The 17,674-nt window shown below is 34.2% G+C and overlaps 1 protein-coding gene across 10 annotated transcripts in view; it reads right to left on the bottom strand.

Annotated features, from left to right (window-relative positions):
• Positions 1–17,674, bottom strand: part of CSMD3 (CUB and Sushi multiple domains 3) — a 1,302,111-nt gene that overhangs the window by 383,177 nt on the left and 901,260 nt on the right. For all 10 annotated transcript variants that reach the window (XM_051844773.2, XM_051844775.2, XM_051844772.2 and 7 more), the window contains 2 exons: positions 17,197–17,412; positions 14,664–14,852 (listed from right to left, as the gene is read on the bottom strand). In XM_051844773.2, the coding sequence (XP_051700733.2) occupies positions 14,664–14,852; positions 17,197–17,412 (405 nt within the window). The remainder of the gene's footprint in view (positions 1–14,663; positions 14,853–17,196; positions 17,413–17,674) is intronic.

The following is a 17,674-nucleotide window of genomic DNA, read 5'->3' on the forward strand; positions in this document are numbered from 1 at the left end:
CAGCAGAAGAGTAGATAAAAGAGATATTCTGTAAATTTTGATGGATGCCAAATATCTACCTCTGAATTAAGGATATCTGAATTGATTTGGTGGATGTGAAATTTAATAGGAAATACTTGCATCTGCATGTAACTTGAACCAATTAAGGTATTTACAATCAAATACACTGGAGATCTCCAACATAAATATTCTTTAATTCTCAAAACTACTCTCTCCATTTTCACTGTTCCTCCTTGAGATGTTATGACTGGGGTATTTTAATCCTCCTAATGGGCTTCTCCAGCTGAGTAAAGCAAAATGAATTTAGGAAAACCCTAATCTATCACCTATACATATAAGTTTTTGAAAGATGTCGTGAGATGTAAATTTTATCATATTATTCCTTTGCTTTAAACTTCTTAACAGATTTCCATTAAACAGAGCATAAAAGAATCTCCATAATCCCTGTCAATCCCTGTCTGCCTCTCATTCTGTTCACTTGAGGTCTTCTTAACACAAAGCAGTGATGGGTGTTTTCAGCTCCAGTCTTCTTGAAGACAAAATAGACATTCTAAGTTAATGTATATACAAAAGAATAAATTTAAGCTCATTCATGCTGAGTCAATAGGCATTCTTTATAGCAACGTCAAAGTCAGTCAATCAGCATTGCATTATCTTTGGCAAATGACAATATAAGTGAAGTAACTTCTGTGTTATCTTATTAGGTTCATCTATAAAATGGAGATGGCAATGATAGCTTTTTATGCCATAGACTTCTTAAAAGACTGAATGTGTTAGTACTAGTACATGTCAATAACAGCATAGTGCATGGCCATAATTTGAAAAATCAGTAATTTAAGAAATTTCTATTTGTCTCCATTTCCTAGATGCATATTAGAGGGGCTAAGTATCTTATCCCCATGCTACAACTTCTAAGTAGTAAAGCCAAGATCTGAACATAGGCAGTCCTTTTCCCATATCATATTGAATATTACAGACTGTACACCATACTGAATATTACATATTTGCTATTTGTTACTATATCAGTTCTAATAAAACATATATCCAAGCTTCTGAACAAAGGAGAAAAATGTGTCAAGTAAGTCCTATCACTGTAAGAAATACATCCTTCATGGATGGATTAAAAAGCAAAAAGCAAAAAAAAAAGTGTTAGCTCCGCATTGATGACACCTATAATTAAACTGGGGATTTAAAAAAGAGCTGCAAGAATGCCACTCAAATCCCAAACAGATTTGCAGACACGTACATTTTACCTGGTTTATTTATGTTATTCCCTTTACCTAGGGTGCCTTTCTCACCTTTTCTACCTGGCAAAATCCAGCTCATGCCACAGATATTATTTTTAAGAAACTGTATTCTATCTTTCCAGAAATAAAAATCCTTCTTTGTTAAATTATTGGTTTTATTTATAATTCTTACATATAGTCTCATATAACCTTAAATATTTTATTTCCCATACAATATCCTAGAAGATCATTGATAAGAATGTTATATTTATTTATTTTTACTTTTGCCATCCATCTCAGTGTTCATGAAATATCTGATTAATTGGATTGATTTAATTTTATTTGAGTGTTGGGTTCAATGAGTACATCAAAAACGATAATTGTGTCTTAATAAATAGTTATGCCTAATTCATTTTTCATATATTGCTGTCACCTACTACAGGACGCCAAAATAATCATCATTGAAATAAGTTCAGTAATTAATGAATAGATGTATTTATTGTTAAATTACCATGGAGAAGACTTGAATGAATTTGGTATATTTAAAAAATGAATTTTAGAAAACTGGTATGCCTTCAACTAGACCCTAATCACTGGAGTCTGGCTACCAACTTTCCAAGTTGAAAACGAGGATAACTCTTCTGTTGTTGCAGATAGGGGCACAAACTTGCTAATTAAACCCTAGCACAATGTTTTACAAGGTAAATCACATGAAATCACCACACATATCATGACTGAACAAATGGAAAGTTATTTTACATTATCATAGAAGGGAAACATACTTCAAAAAAAAGAGACTTAAATGTTTTGTAGAAAAAGCAAAACCCAAGATTTCTTTCAGAAAATAATGATCAGATTTAGTTGATATTCTAATTTTATATAATAGAAAAAAGGTTAATGTTTTATGGCTTTATCATGCTATAACCAAACATAATGAAACATCATCTAGTGAAAATTTTCAAAAGTATAGTACAATACATAAAATAAAAGCTACCCATCACCTTTTGAAACATACTCTTTGTAAACTGATTAAAACATATGAAGTGAAAAAATTATTACCCACACAGTGAACATATCAATAATTGAATTGGATTCAAAGAAAGCTACAGTAAATGTACTTGGATACATTGCAAAGACATAGAAAAACAACTTGTACCCAGAAATTTCATCTAGAGGAGGCTAATAATTCCATAACCCCTTTCTATAAAACTCCAGCTTGAGAGGAAACATTTAAATTTTGCAAGCTTTCTAAAGTTCTAAGTTCCTTTTCTCTGTTTTCTCAGTAATTTTCCTTGACATTTTATATGATTATCAAGTCTATTATTTATTTAAGTAAACACACTAGCTCATACTTGAACCCATATGTTTCTTCTTGACTCTGGATTTTATTTATGGTGCCTGTTTTATAACAATTTTGCATTTCCATAGCAACTGTGTTGGAATAATAAACAGAGGAGAGAGACTTCAGCTGTTTTATTCTGAATTGGTGGGGCTGTATTTAAGAAGGGTAGGTTTGAGCTAGAGAGAAGTAAAACACAGAAATAAAGTTGGAAATAACAAATTCATTTTATTTCATACCATTGGCTAAAGACTGAATGCATTTATTAGGCAAAAGATCACAGTCCTACTCTCTTAGAGTTACCCTAAACCTACTAATGCCACTTAACTTTCCGCTGATGTGTTCCTTACCAAACAATGCACTGTTACTAATGAATAGTTCTAGCTTGTTCCAGTGTTCTTTTTACTGTTTTCTAAACCTTAGGTACATTTGAACACATCTTAGCTAAGTGCATTACCAGATGACAAACAATAAAAACAACTATTAGGAATAAACCTCTGTACTAATGCCTTGCATACTTTCTGCAATTACTTTCAATAGTGAAGCTAAAATAGAAAAAAATACATATATACAAAACAAATAGACATATTGGATTTATAGAAGTGTGGAATTAGAAATGATTTTGAAATTTTTTTGCCTAATGAGAAAATGACCTTTTCTTCCAGTTTCAAAGAATTTTAGATACTGTCAATCTATTGCAGCTTCAATTAAATCCTGCCATCTCCTGAGACACGGCATCAAAATCTAATTCAGTTACAAGTAGCAATAACATTTAATTATCTCCTCTAGTTATCTATATTACCAAATGATAGTATTTCCTGAGAGCCACAGATGTCACTGTTGTAAGCAAGAACTATTTTGGGATATGTATAGGGTATCAAAATTACACTGACTTGGTTAATGCTTTTATTTTTATAGCTCATATTTATGTACAGCCAAAATCTGTTCCCATTCAAACCTGCTTCAAATAAAAATACTGGTAATATGTTCTTTCAAGGAACATTACTTGAACCTGCATCTCAATGTTCTTATTTATATATGGCAAGACCATGTTAAGCATATAGTAAACACAGGGAAAATATTAGATTTGATTTGTTGCAACAGATAAAATATTTATTATCCAGCACTAATATATACTAGAGAACAATAACCTTCTAGTTAAATAAAAACTTACTAAAATAAAATACATCATTAGCTTATCTGATGATAAGGTTGATATACATTATCTTTATAGGTTAGTATCATAATATTTTTCTCTTAAAACACAAATTAGAGGTCTATTTTTATCCCCACCCAAACACACACACATTTCTTTCCCAGCTATATTTATGAATATGTCCAGATTTAAGTTACTTAGATACAGTTGACAGAGTGTTCTGCACATTTCTAAACTTGAATATATCCAAAACTGAGGAGAATTTACCCATCATTCATACAAAGAGCAAATTCTTCTGGTACATTGGCAGTTCTTTTTTATGTGAGATCCTCACTATCATAATTGTTGAAAGTACATAACTCTGAAACATAAATTCTCCCCTCTATGCCTCTCTTCTGTAAGTCAAACTCTCCCTTAAAAATGTTTGCATGCTCTATGTAATCCCCAAACCTAACACATCTTTTAACTTTCCAAGAAGCAGAAAGATGTTAGACCGAAACAAAATTCAGTGTCAGAACATGAGGCCAAATATGGGGAATGAGTTATTTTTAGGAGTCAGCTATTTTGAGTCCTCATAAAATTCAAAAAAAAAATTACCCAAAGATATGTGAGACTCTAATAACACAGATGATCATTTTAGAGAATTGCCATATAGGTAGTTTAGGGCCACCTCTGATTAACTTGGTTTATGGTGATCACATAGTAAACTTACTTTACATGGTCTCATGCTCAGAATGAGCCCCTGTGATATGACAAAGATAATGGAAGACACACAGAGGCTATAAAAATAACTGATATGTGGCCTCAACCTTCAAGAGTTTCTGCAAATTTTCTTTGTTTATAAATTCCAGATGAATTAGAAGGGCTTCAGCCCACAGTCCTCAATGTAATTCCCTATTAAGAAATACCTATTTAGTTCCACTAATTCTTGTGGATACTCAGCTTCTATTGGGTACATTTTCTTCATTTTCATCTTATTGAAAAAAAAAAAAAAAAAAAAAAACCAAAGAACTTGGGCCAGTGATTATTCCTGTTGAGATCAGAGTTTCATTACATACTGGGGAAAGCTTTATTTTATATACAAGATTTATTATTTTCTTACTATATTCATTCTTTAAAAATTTTCCCATTTTTCTAAAATAATTACAATCTCATTTTAGTAGTCTATTTAGTCTATTCAGACACCTTCATTGGTGCTTGGTTGGTTTAACCTATCAGACTTGAGGGCTGTATGTTAGTAATCACACAGTAATGCATTATAGACTAAGGAATAATGTGAAAGCTCAGGCTGAGATGTCAATTATCAGCTTATATTGGCATTAGGTTCTACTTGAATTGACTCTATTCTGCTCTGGAGTACAGCGTTATTCATATAAATGAAAGTAAGTTGAAAGCGTGAAAGTAAAGGAAATTGTCTATATTATACATTCATTTCATTAACTCAAAATGTACTGAAAGTATTCCATATGCTAAACACTGATGTAGATAAAAGGCTCATTCAACATAGTGTGATGAGATCTAGAAATGCAAAATACAGAAAATCTTATGGAACATGTAGAAAGGACATTTAATGCACTCTTGGGAGGTCAAAGAGAGCTTATCATAACAGATAAATAAGAGGAATTGATCAATTAAAGTGAAGAGTTAAGCCAAATTATGAGGTTGGAGTGCAGGGTAAAAAACACATTCAGAATTTATATGGAGAACAGTAGAATAAGCTAGAGGATGATGTCATCAAGTCTGTATCACAGGAGGCTTATTCTGATTCCACTACTGGATTTGAATAAACAGAGGGAATGAAGTGTTGTTTGTGGTATCATAATAAAAGGTAGATAATATAATCTTGAACTATGGTTGGGTCACAGAATTGGAAGCCCAACACTCTAAAATAAAAAGACCGGTGCTGTGGCGCAGTGGGTTAAAGCCCTGGCCTGAAATGTGGGCATCCCATATGGGCTGCCGGTTCTAGTACTGCCTGCTACTTTTCTGATCCAGCTCTCTGCTATGACTTGGGAAATTCGTGGAAGATGGCCCAAATGCTTGGGCCCCTATAACAACGTGGGAGACCCAGGAGAAGCTCCTGGCTCTTGGCTTTGGATTGGTGCAGCTCCGGCCGTTGCAGTCATCTGGGGAGTGAACCAGTGGACGGATGACCACTCTCTCTGTCTCTACGTCTCTCTGTAATTGTCTTTCAAATAAATAAAATAAATCTTAAAAATAAAATAAAATAAAATAGACTGTCCCAGCAACTAAATAATCTTTTGTTTTCTCACTGTAGTTTTTAGTTCATATTCTTAAATATGAATTATTGGTTTGCTTATGCCAACAGATGTAAGTTTGGCCATTTGCATACACTAAAACTCAATATAATATTTAACTTTTGAAAACAATTTAAAAAGTTTTATTTATTTATTTTATTTGAAAGTCAGAGTTTTAACAGGAGGAGAGACAGAGAGGAAAGAGATTTTCCATCTGCTGGTTCACCTCACAAATGGTCATGACGACCATTGCTGGGCCAGCCAAAGCCAGGATCCAGGAGCATCACCTAGGTCTCTTACGTAGGTTCAGGGCCAAAGCATGTGGGCTGTCCTCCACTGCTTTGCAGGCACATTAGCAGGCAACTGGATCACAAGTGGAGCATCTGGGATTCAAACTGGTGCCCATATGTGATGTCAGCACTGCAGATGGCAGCTTAACCCACTATGCCACAGTGCTGGTCAGATTATTTTTAACTTTTGAAGTACAGAAAAGGCTTTTCATCTGGTGTGGTGGATGGTTTTAAGATAACTCCCTGATATCTGTCTTCTTGCATTCGTACCTCAGTGTAATCCCTCCCACCCCCCCCCCACACCCCACTTTGAACATGGATGGGAATTGTGATTTGTTCCTATATGCCTGCTTGAGATTATGTTACATATTGTAAATTATCTTTCCAACCAACTCATTGGGGAGACTACTTGCTGGCTTGATGAAGTAAAGCAGCTGTTAGAGCAAAGCTCACATAGTAAAGAAATGTGGAAATAGCTAAGCAATGAGCTGAAGCATTCAAGGATCCATTTGCTTCTAATATACCCCTACAAGTTTGGAAGAGGACCCTGAAACTCATGTAAGAATTCAGCCCCACTCAACAGCTTGATTGCAGGCTGAGATCCTAAAAAAATAGGGTCCAGTTAAAGCATGCCAAGAATCCCAGCTCACAGAAACTGTAACAGTAAATGTGCTGCTCAACACCTCCCAGCTTGCAGTTATCTGTTACTGGTAAGGAAAAAAACTATTATAGCTCATAACAATATTGAAGATATGGGAGGGAAAGCTGGAAGCAGGAAGTTCAGGCGCAAAGATGGAGGTGAAAATGACACATATAATAGCTGAAACATGAATCTTTGTGTCAGAAAGAGCTGATTTCAAGCTTTTAATCATTTTGTAATTAATTCAGTTACTTGGAAACATGAAATAATAATATCCTCCCTAGTCACTTTTATATTATAGGGCTATTATAATCAAAACAGCCTGGTACTTACATAAAAACAGACATGTAGATCAGTGAAACAGAATAGAAAACTCCAGAAATAAATTCATGTATCTACAACCAACTAATCTTTGACAAATGAGCTAGCATCATTCCCTAGAGTTCTTCAACAAATGGTGTTGGGAAAATCAGACTTCTGCATGCAGAATAAGTTTGAACTTAAGACCTGAAATCATTAAACTACCAGAGGAAAACATAAAGGGGATGCTACAAGACATTGGTTTAGGCAAAGACTTACTGAATAAGAACCCAAAAGCACAGAAAACAAAAGCATAGATAGACAAACTGGATTACATCAAGCTAAGGAAACAGTTAACAAAGTGAAGAGACAACCTACAGCATGAAAGAAAATATTTGCAAACTATCCAGACTATATAAGGAGCTCAGGAAACTCAACAACAAGAAAATAAACAATCCAGTTGAGAAATGGGCAAAGGGGGCCTGCATTGGGGCATAGCGCATTTGGCTGCCATCTGTGAGGCAGCAAATACTGATCCAGCTCCCTGTTAATGGGAATAGGAAAACAGTGGAAGATTGTTCACCTGCATGGGACCCTGCTACCTGCAAGGGAGACCTTAATGCAGCTCCAGGCTCCTGGCTTTGGCTTGGCTCAGCTGTTGTAAACATTTGGTAAGTGAACCAGCAGATAGATTTCTCTCTTTTGCTGTCTCCCCCTCTCTTTGCACCTCTGCTTTTCAAACAAACAAATAAATCTTTAATAATAAAGAAATGAACAAAACATATGAATAGACATTTTCAAATGAAGAAATACAATGGCCAACAGAAAAAATGCTCAGGGACACCAACCTTCAGGTGAAACACAAATACAATACACAAAGAAGTATCACTTGGTTATTATCCAAAAATTTAAAAGAAAAAATGCTGGTGAAGTTATGGACAAAAGGGTACCCTAACAAATTGTTTGTGGGAATGCAAATTAGTTTAATCATTATGTAAAACAGTATGGTAATTCCCAAGAAAAGTAAAAAAAAAGGTCTAATTTATGACCCAGCTATCCTAATTCTGGGAATATATTCAAAGGAAGTGAAATCAGCATATAAAAGAGATAACTATACTTCCATGTATATAACAGCTCAATTCACAATAACAAAAAATATCGAATCAACCTAGATATCCACCAATTGATGACTGGATAAATAAAATGTAACATACATACATGATGTATATATATAATTGTATATATTGATATACATGATGGAATATTACTCAGCCATAAAAAAGATTGAAATCCTGGCATTTGGAACCAAATTGATGGAACTGGACATCATTACACTAAATTAATAAGGCAGACTCAGAGGAGAAATATTACACATTTTCCCTTATTTGTGGAAGTTACTGTATAGAGAATACAAAAAATGCAAGAATGCCATGATATTTGATAGACAGTTATAAACATTCTTTCACTGAATCATACCATGTACTTGATAATATATACTCCTTTTTCTACACTGTGATATTTGTGATATTAATATCAATTTTCAAAAAAATAATATGAGTATGTATATAATGTCTACATATGAAGTGAATGGTACATATGAAGCAAAATCTTAACATTTGCTAAATTTTAAAACTACAAGTAAGCTGATAAAAATAAAATACAAAAGAATATATGAAAGAAAACTGTGTATGTGTATAAATCATATATATACATGGTTTAGCACAATTCTTAGCGTAAAATATTATTATACTAGTGTGTTCATCTTTGTGAGGAAAAATGACAGCTGGGCAGATAATTGTGGTGAGAATGTAAGTGGTGATAATTTTCAGCAATAGTTTCAGGTGGTATGTCTCAGTGACTACTACAATATGGATGGAAAAAGAGGGAGGAACAAGTGACAAAATACACAATTTCTAGCTTGGAAGACTGAGTAAGAACGATGTTATAATTGAAAGAAAAAGTGTAAAAGGAAAAGTTGATTTGGCTGAGGAGATAATGAGTTCTGTTTTGGCAGTGTGAAGTCAATGTGCCTGTGGGAGGACATCCATATGGAGACATCCAGTGTACAGCTGGAAATGCAGACTTAGTACTCAAAAGAGATCTGGGTATAAGGACAGATTTGTAGATAGTTAAGAATTACGTCACCCACAAACTACTCAGTGTTCATACACACATAAACACATACACACAATTCTAATACTATTTTAGTAAAAACATGGGAAATATATTCTTTTAGTAAACAATTGTGTACTGCTTTAATAAACAGAGTCCATGATGGAAAATACAGTTAACAGCAAAGGGGTCCTCCCTTCTTGCAGTGAAAGATGAATGAATAGTAAATCTCCAAACATAAGGGGGATTGTAAAGTTAACAAATATTATTAAGTCTCTTACAGGGGCTGACAAAATGATTCTAAGGCCATGCCCAGTCTGTTATCTACTTTTGTAGATAAAATTTGCTTGGAGCACAGCCATTCATTTCCATATTCTCTATTTCTGCTTCTGTGGCAGAGTCCAGTAGATGTAAGTGGCCTACCAAGCCTAAACATTTACTAAATGCACGTTACAGAAAAAAAACCTTGTTCTATCATATAGAAAAGGTAGTCTTCCAATTATGAAATGTCTGCAATACTGACTAACTTGCTAGTTCAGCCATATTTTCTATACATGGGTGGGTGTCTGATGTATGTAATTTTAGTAAAGCAAACTGAACGCTGAGATGAAATAAGTAATTTATTTAAAGATGAATTGCCTTTTCAAAAGCATTTTATTGTTTCATTTCTTGAATTATTTATTAATACATTTTTCGTTTTAAAGCAGTTTCAAATTTACAGAGAAATCACAATGATAGGATTTCCCATATACTCCAAACACCCAGTTTTCCTTATTGTCAACATTCATTTTTAATCTAAAATATAAGTATCATTATATATCATCTAAAAAGTCAGAGCAATGAGAACAAAATGTAAATGTGTAATGCAGTAATCATTTTTTTTTTACTTATGATTAAGGGAAGATGTTACTTGTCCAAGGTCAGATAAAAAAATCAATGACACATGAAATTAGAAATAGGAGTGGATGTGCTAAATGGGAGATTATGAGGATGAATGAATTAATGTCTTTAAAATGGCTTTAAAATGTGTGGGCTTCTTATAATGTGTAGACTCTTGCCTAAGGCAAATCATTACTAATATTTAACTTAATAATCCACTTTCTAAAACATGTCCTTTCATTAGTGCCTTGTTTATTTGAAACATGGTTTGGCTTGGTGTATTTGTATGCTGAGTGAAGAAATGCAAGAAAGATAACAATGGAAATTCTTGCAACATTTGAATTTTTGTTTTTTAAATGTGGAAATAAGTAAAAATAGGACAATGTGTCTTATTTTAGAAGTTACTTCTACTCTGTTTTTTGCTTTGTGCTTTTGAACATTTAATTGCTTCATAAAAAGGTGACCAATATTTATTCCTTAAACACATCGTTTATGGGGGCCAGTGTGGTGGAATAGTGGACTGAGCCTCTGCCTATGGTGCCTTCATCCTTTATGGGCACTGGTTCTTGTCCAGGTTGCTCATCTTCCAACTCAGCTCTCTGCTAATGGCCTGAGAAAGCAGTGGAAGATGGCCCGAGTGCTTGGGCTCTTGTACCCACATGGGAGACCCAGAGGAACTTCCTGGCTCCTGGCTTTGGATAGCCCAGCTCTGGCCTTTGAGGCCATTTGGGGAGTGAATCAGCTGACGGAAGACCTTTCTCTGTCTGTGACTACCTCTCAAGTGAATAAATGAAATCTTAAAAAAAAAATCCTTTCTGGAAAAATCATTTAAATATAAAATACCTTCACTGAAATACCATTTTCTTTGTTAAAAAAAAAAAAAAAAAAAAAAAACACTTGAAACCCTCATCATGATCACTAAGTGATTTTCTTCCTTTATCTGATCTCCTTTCTTCTGTCTTGCTGATTGGTAATGACTGCTCATTACAGTTATCAGGCATCATAATCCATAATGATATGGCAGCTGAGAGAGTGGCATGCAATAGAAGAAACCAACATTTGTTGAGCAAGTAGCATGTGTTCAGCAGTTCATGATGTGATTTATATGTCTTGTACAATATAGATGTGATTATCTTCATTTTCCATTTGAGAAAATTTGACAGGAAAGAGACTTGAACAACTTGCCAAAGGTTACATGACTTAAGGAAGGCCAAAAGTGTGGGGCTGGCATTGTGGCATAGTGGGTTAAGCTGCCAACTGCAATGCTGGCATCCCATATGGGTACCAGTTCAAATCCTGGATATTCCACGTTCAATCCAACTCCCTGCTAATGTGCCTGGGTCTTGCTAATGTGGCTTGGAAAGCAACAGGGGGCGTCCCAAGTACCTGGGCCCCAGTACCCACGTGGGAGATATTTTTCTCCAATAAAAACAGAGGGTAATCATAAGGCATTCTCTAAAAGTATGTATCAAATATAGCTGAAGTCATATTTCTTTTCAACTCTATCACAGCCTACTCAGAGACTGTGATATGTTGCTATGACTGAGCACAGCACTCCCACTCAAGTCACAGCTTGCCTCAAGGTTTGTGTACAACGTCAAATTTTTTATGGATATCATATCTTCACTGATACTATATGACAGAATCCTTTTTAGAAGTATAAGATAAATTTGTAGTACTACTATATTTTATAAAAACATTACTCTGAAACAATAATACAGAGGTTATGGTCAAATTTTGATGAAAATAAAATGATATATATCGTTCATCTAATAATCAGAGTCAAGATAAATGTCACCAAATTCTTCCAAAAGGAATTCAGAAACACCAGCCGCCTTAAACACTAAATATGAATATAGGATTTTATCTATTGTCTTACTTACTAAAGATCCAGGTGTCTTATATAACTATTTATACATGGCTCTTTGGAGTAAATATTAGTATTAGTTTTATATTTGGCATATAATTTAAAAAATCATCTGTGATTTTCTGTGAACATACCCATCATGTACAACCTTGAGCCAGGGAAAGACTATCTAGTTTCCAAATAATCAAAGTCAAAGCAAATATTTGGAATACAACTTACTGAAAATTTGGCCATTATATATAACTTAAGCCTTCTAAGGTACTGTAAACAAGACTAATTCTTAATAATGCACATAGAAACAAGACTGCCTCAAGCTATGTGCAGCCTGGTATACATTTGGTAATTTAAGAGGAGGTTTTAACTATGTATGATTTAGCCCTTATAGAGCCTCCTAGATGCTAGTGAGAAACAATGGCACTGGAATGAGACAAATCTCTATATAAATCACAGTTCTACCATTTACAAATGTTAATATCAGATAAGATTTGAACATTTCTAAGACTAGGTTCTTCTAATAATAACTGAGGAGAATAATAATGTCAAGATTATAGTAAGGATTAGATAAATTTATATGAAGGAGCTTAACAGATCCTCACAACATTAGGGTTTTATAAAATGGGATTATTCCCTACTATAATTGGTTTTATAAACTAGACCAATGTTCTGCAGTTACAGCAGATTACACTCAATACAGTAAGAGTTAAAATAACATATAAACTCTAAATTCTTCCTTTATTCAAGGGATTGATCTAGGTATTTGATATACATGGATAATCTCTTTTAATCTCATAACTAGGTACTACAGTTGCAACTATTTTGCAGATGAGAAAAATAAATTTTAGAAAAACACTTAGGCTCAATATCAAATGGCTAGGTATCCTGGTCCCACTTGGACTATTCTAAAGATTCTCATAAGCAGTCCTTTGGAAATAGTTATATAAAACATGGAAATGAAATAATTTGGGAAAGGGTAGAATTTCCAAATCTAGCAACAGTAGAGAAAATAAAAACAAAAAACCCAGAAGGAATGCACCCTACATAGCTTCTTGGAAAACATGTTCTGATAACATGATGCTTATCACCTCCCAACTTCAAGTCTTAGTGGATGCTAGTGTTATTTCTATATAAATCTGTGATTTGAAAAAGAAATTTCATCTGTTACATTGCAGTTCATCTTTTTTTTTTTTTTTTAATAGGCAGAGCTGACAGAGGGAGAGAGAGAGACAGAGAGAAAGGTCTTTCTGTTGCCGTTGGTTCACCTTCCAATGGCCGCCGCGGCTGGCGTGCTGTGGCCGGCGCACCATGCTGATCTGAAGGCAGGAGCCAGGTGCTTATCCTGGTCTCCCATGGGGCGCAGGGCCCAAGGACATGGGCCAACCTCCACTGCACTCCCGGGCCACAGCAGAGAGCTGGCCTGGAAGAGAGGCAACCAGGACAGAATCCGGTGCCCCGGCCGGGACTAGAACCCGGTGTGCCGGCACCGCAAGGCGGAGGATTAGCCTAGTGAGCCGCGGCGCTGGCCGCAGTTCATCTTTTACATAACCTTATGAGGTTATGAAAACAACCTCATCACTATATAATCTTTCAGACACTCATTAACATCGAAGATCATAGTTTTTGGCTTGATTTAGGGCTCCACATAAATTCCCACCTCTGTAATTGGACAAAATATTGAATAAGGCAAGGAGGATACACTCTTCTTCACTCTCATTTTCATGTTCCCATGTGGGGCATTTTTTAGCACGAGCAAAGATTAAGGGGCCTGAACTGAGAACTAATACTAATTTAGTTGACTTTAGAGCATATGCACATTTACATAGAACTGTAAACCATTCTGAAATTTCCAATTCAATTGAAATTAAACGTTTGTGAGAATTTTCAGTAACTTCATGAAATGTGTATAAAATGGACATTTGCCTCTTGTTCCCTCATAAAAGTAAGTACTGATAACCACTGAATGACTGGTGGCCAGAAGAACTTCTTGCCCCTTATTTTCTAATATAAATATGAAATGACTATAAGTACTAATGAAAATGCTGTTCAATTTTTATACAGAATATTTTTCCTTTTATCAGTCAAAAATTAATTTCCAAAGGTAATGACATGTTAATCATTGCTCTTTTTATCCCACAACATGAAATGAACAACCATCTTAATTCATCTATCATAAATCAAGATCATGATAGCCCTTAAATATCTATTCTTCATTTGACACATTTGCTCTAGCAATAATCTTTTATGGTTATTAATCGTTATAAAATATCATCAAAACTTCAACTGGAATACACTATTGATAGATTACAATTCTATTTTCTGTGAGCTCTCAAAATATGATTCTACATATATTTATCTATTTCATTCCTTATTTCTATCATCTGAAAATAAATTTAGAAGCATGGTTGCTTGACTAGAGCAGTAAAGGAGTTAACATGAGGTACACCAGACTGCCATGTTGAAAGAGAAATGGAAAAATTAATATAAATAAATGAAGAAATTCAACAGATTATAAAAACAAAAAAAACGAAGGGTGTATAACCATGCAACTTCATGGACAGTGACTACACATACAAGCAAATGAAAGCAGCTGACCACGTACCCACACACCTTGGCAGAGGTGCACTCCACACTCGCCGGCCACCACCAAGACAGATGATCTCTGATGTTCCTTCTAGTCGATAACCCAATGAACAGGAGAAGGTCAGAGTGTCACCAACCCCAAAGCTGAATCCAATTCGGTTACCATACTGAGGAATTCCAGGATCTTCACAAGGTTCAAGGTTGTATTCTATAAATTAGGAAGGAGGACAGAGAAAATTCTATTGGTTATACCTATTATTTGCAAATTGAGTATATTTAATGCATAGTCATATTTTTAAAATATATTTATAACCATGGAAACATGCTATTAGTGCACATATTTCCTTCTTTTGTGAAAGATCTAATAGCTTAATGAGCACTTTCATACATGAAAATCAACATTGATAAGAAAATATCATCTTCTGTCATTCTGAAATATAAATTGAAAATGTAACTATATATCTAATATCCTTTCCTCCACATTAGTAACATTTCCATTTCATAGATTTTTGACTTATAATAATGGGAAAAGAAATTTATATTTACAAACAAAAATAAGATTTGAAATTAAATAATTTCCACTTTTGAAATAAATTTTACTTACTAGTTTTAATTTAAATGAAAAAAGTTATTGTATTTCTGGTATAAAAAGAGTTCACATAATTCATACATATATTCTGAAAAACATATAATTCGAGATGCAAAGGGCTATGTAAGTGCCTGCACATATGAAATTGTTTTATTGCAGATTTATTTAAGAATTTTTTCTCAAGCAGTGAATGATCATCATGAAAATGAAGAACCAGGCGGGCGCCGCGGCTCAATAGGCTAATCCTCTGCCTGCGGCACCAGCACTCTGGGTTCTAGTTCCAACTGGGGCACCAGTTCTGTCCCAGTTGCTCCTCTTCCAGTCCAGCTCTCTGCTGTGGCCAGGTGCTTTGGCCCTGCACTCGCATGGGAGACCAGGAGGAAGCGCCATTTGGAGGGTGAACCAACTAAAGGAAGACCTTTCTCTCTGTCTCTCTCTCTCACTGTCTAACTCTGCCTATCAAAAACAAACAAACAAAAAAAGAAAATGAAGAACCAAAAATGTCTTCAGGGTATGAGGGTATAGTTGATTAAAAAATAGCATAATTTATATACAGTTTAAGAAGTAGCCTTATTAAAAACAGTCTCAGAGTATCTACTTCATAATTACAATAGAGTAGGAGGTTTTATTTATGTTGATTAGCTAATGTTTTAAAAATCTATTTGGATATATTTTAATATTCCAGATTAAAGTAATTATACTCATTTACTTATTTATAAGATAAGCATGTCCATATAGACACTGTAATACTAATTTAAGAATGTGGTTGGTGCTTATATCATTAATTTGTGGAAAAATAAAATTTCAAAAATAGAATTAATAAGTTTATTTTGATGCAAAAATTTTTGAAATACATGGAAAATTTTTTCATAATACACATTTTCATGACTTTCAGAAGACCTTTCATGTATATATGTGTGTGTGTATGCACATTTTAATGTGAGAAAGTTGGCATTCAATTTATTTATTAATTTCTATCTGTATTAAGAAATAATTATCTGTCTCACTATTCTATTCCACTAGAAAGTAGAACCATATATGGTAAGATTACATCTTATTCTCTTTGGTCTTAGACACATTTTTCCCTGTAATCGAAGTCATGCTATTGTTTATAAATGAAATTATAAAAAAAGGAGTAACTATGTTAATTTGAAGAAAAAGTTAAGGTTATCTTAACCTTGGCCTGTTCCTATACATTTCCAAGACACATAAGACCAGAATATCATTGGTTTAATTAACATTTCATTTTCTATTCTAACTGAAACTATAAAATATACATTTGACTTCTCACTCAAAGTTCACCAAGACATTATCTAGTTTTCTTCTCTTAATTCTGCAGGAGTGTAAGATAGGAAATGTAACTGTTGTACTTCTAGTACATTTTTAGGGACTTAATTTATTTTTTGCTTTTGTCTAAATGTTTTTATTACCAATCATTAAGGTATTTCAAATTTCCTTAAAATTTGTTGACAGATATTTCTTTCAATTTTCTTCTACTTTAAAAATCGTTCTTCATTTTCGCTAATTCTCCCTCTTTAGCCATAAGTGGTGTTCATACTTTTAAAAACTTTATTGAGGCTGGCATTGTAGCGCAGCAGGTTAAACCACCACTTGTGATGCCAGTATCAGAGTGGGGGTTCAAGTTCTGGCTATTTGGCTTCTGATTCAGCTTCCTGCTAAGGTGCCTGGAAAGGCAATAGAAGATGACTTAAGAACTTGGGCCCCTGCCACTCAGGTGTGGGAGACCAGAATGGAATTCCTGGTTCCTGGCTTTGGCCTGGCCCATACCTGACAGTTGCCACCATTTAGGGAATGAGCCAGTGAATGGAATCAATCAATCTCTCTCTCTCTCTCTCTCTCTCTCTCTCATTCTCTGCCTTTCAAATAAATAAATATTTTCTAAAAACCTTGATTTTTTAAAAGGCACTAAAGAAGTATTTTGTTTGTTCCTTTATTTTCTCACCAGAGAACGTAATGTTGAATCCTTCATATGATATTGAAAAATCTGAAATGAAGCGCAGTTGAGCCCTGAAATTTCCATAGAGACCAGCATTGATTGTTGAAGGAAGTTCAGAACCAGTCAGGCGTGCTAGTGGTTGAGTAAAACTACCATTCTCTGTGATCAGTAAGTAGTCATGATGGTCTTCCAAATGAAATGTGTGGAAATTGAACTGCACACCTATTAAGAAATGCAGTAAAATAAGATTTACTAGGCATATCAGTAATACACAAAAAGTTATTACTAAACTAAAACCAGTATTCTTATAAATTATTTTTCTGAAAATGAAAAGCAGTGCTATAAATATTCCAAAAACATATTATGGTATTATCCTTATTTTTTGTGCTTTCTTCAGTTTCCTTATGTGAGATATAGTGAGTTATGCCTCAGAAACTGCTTAAAAGTAAAATTCAAAAATCAATGCCTGAAACAAAAACAACTG

Source organism: Oryctolagus cuniculus, chromosome 6, assembly GCF_964237555.1.
Source record: "Oryctolagus cuniculus chromosome 6, mOryCun1.1, whole genome shotgun sequence".
Lineage (NCBI taxonomy): Eukaryota > Metazoa > Chordata > Mammalia > Lagomorpha > Leporidae > Oryctolagus > Oryctolagus cuniculus.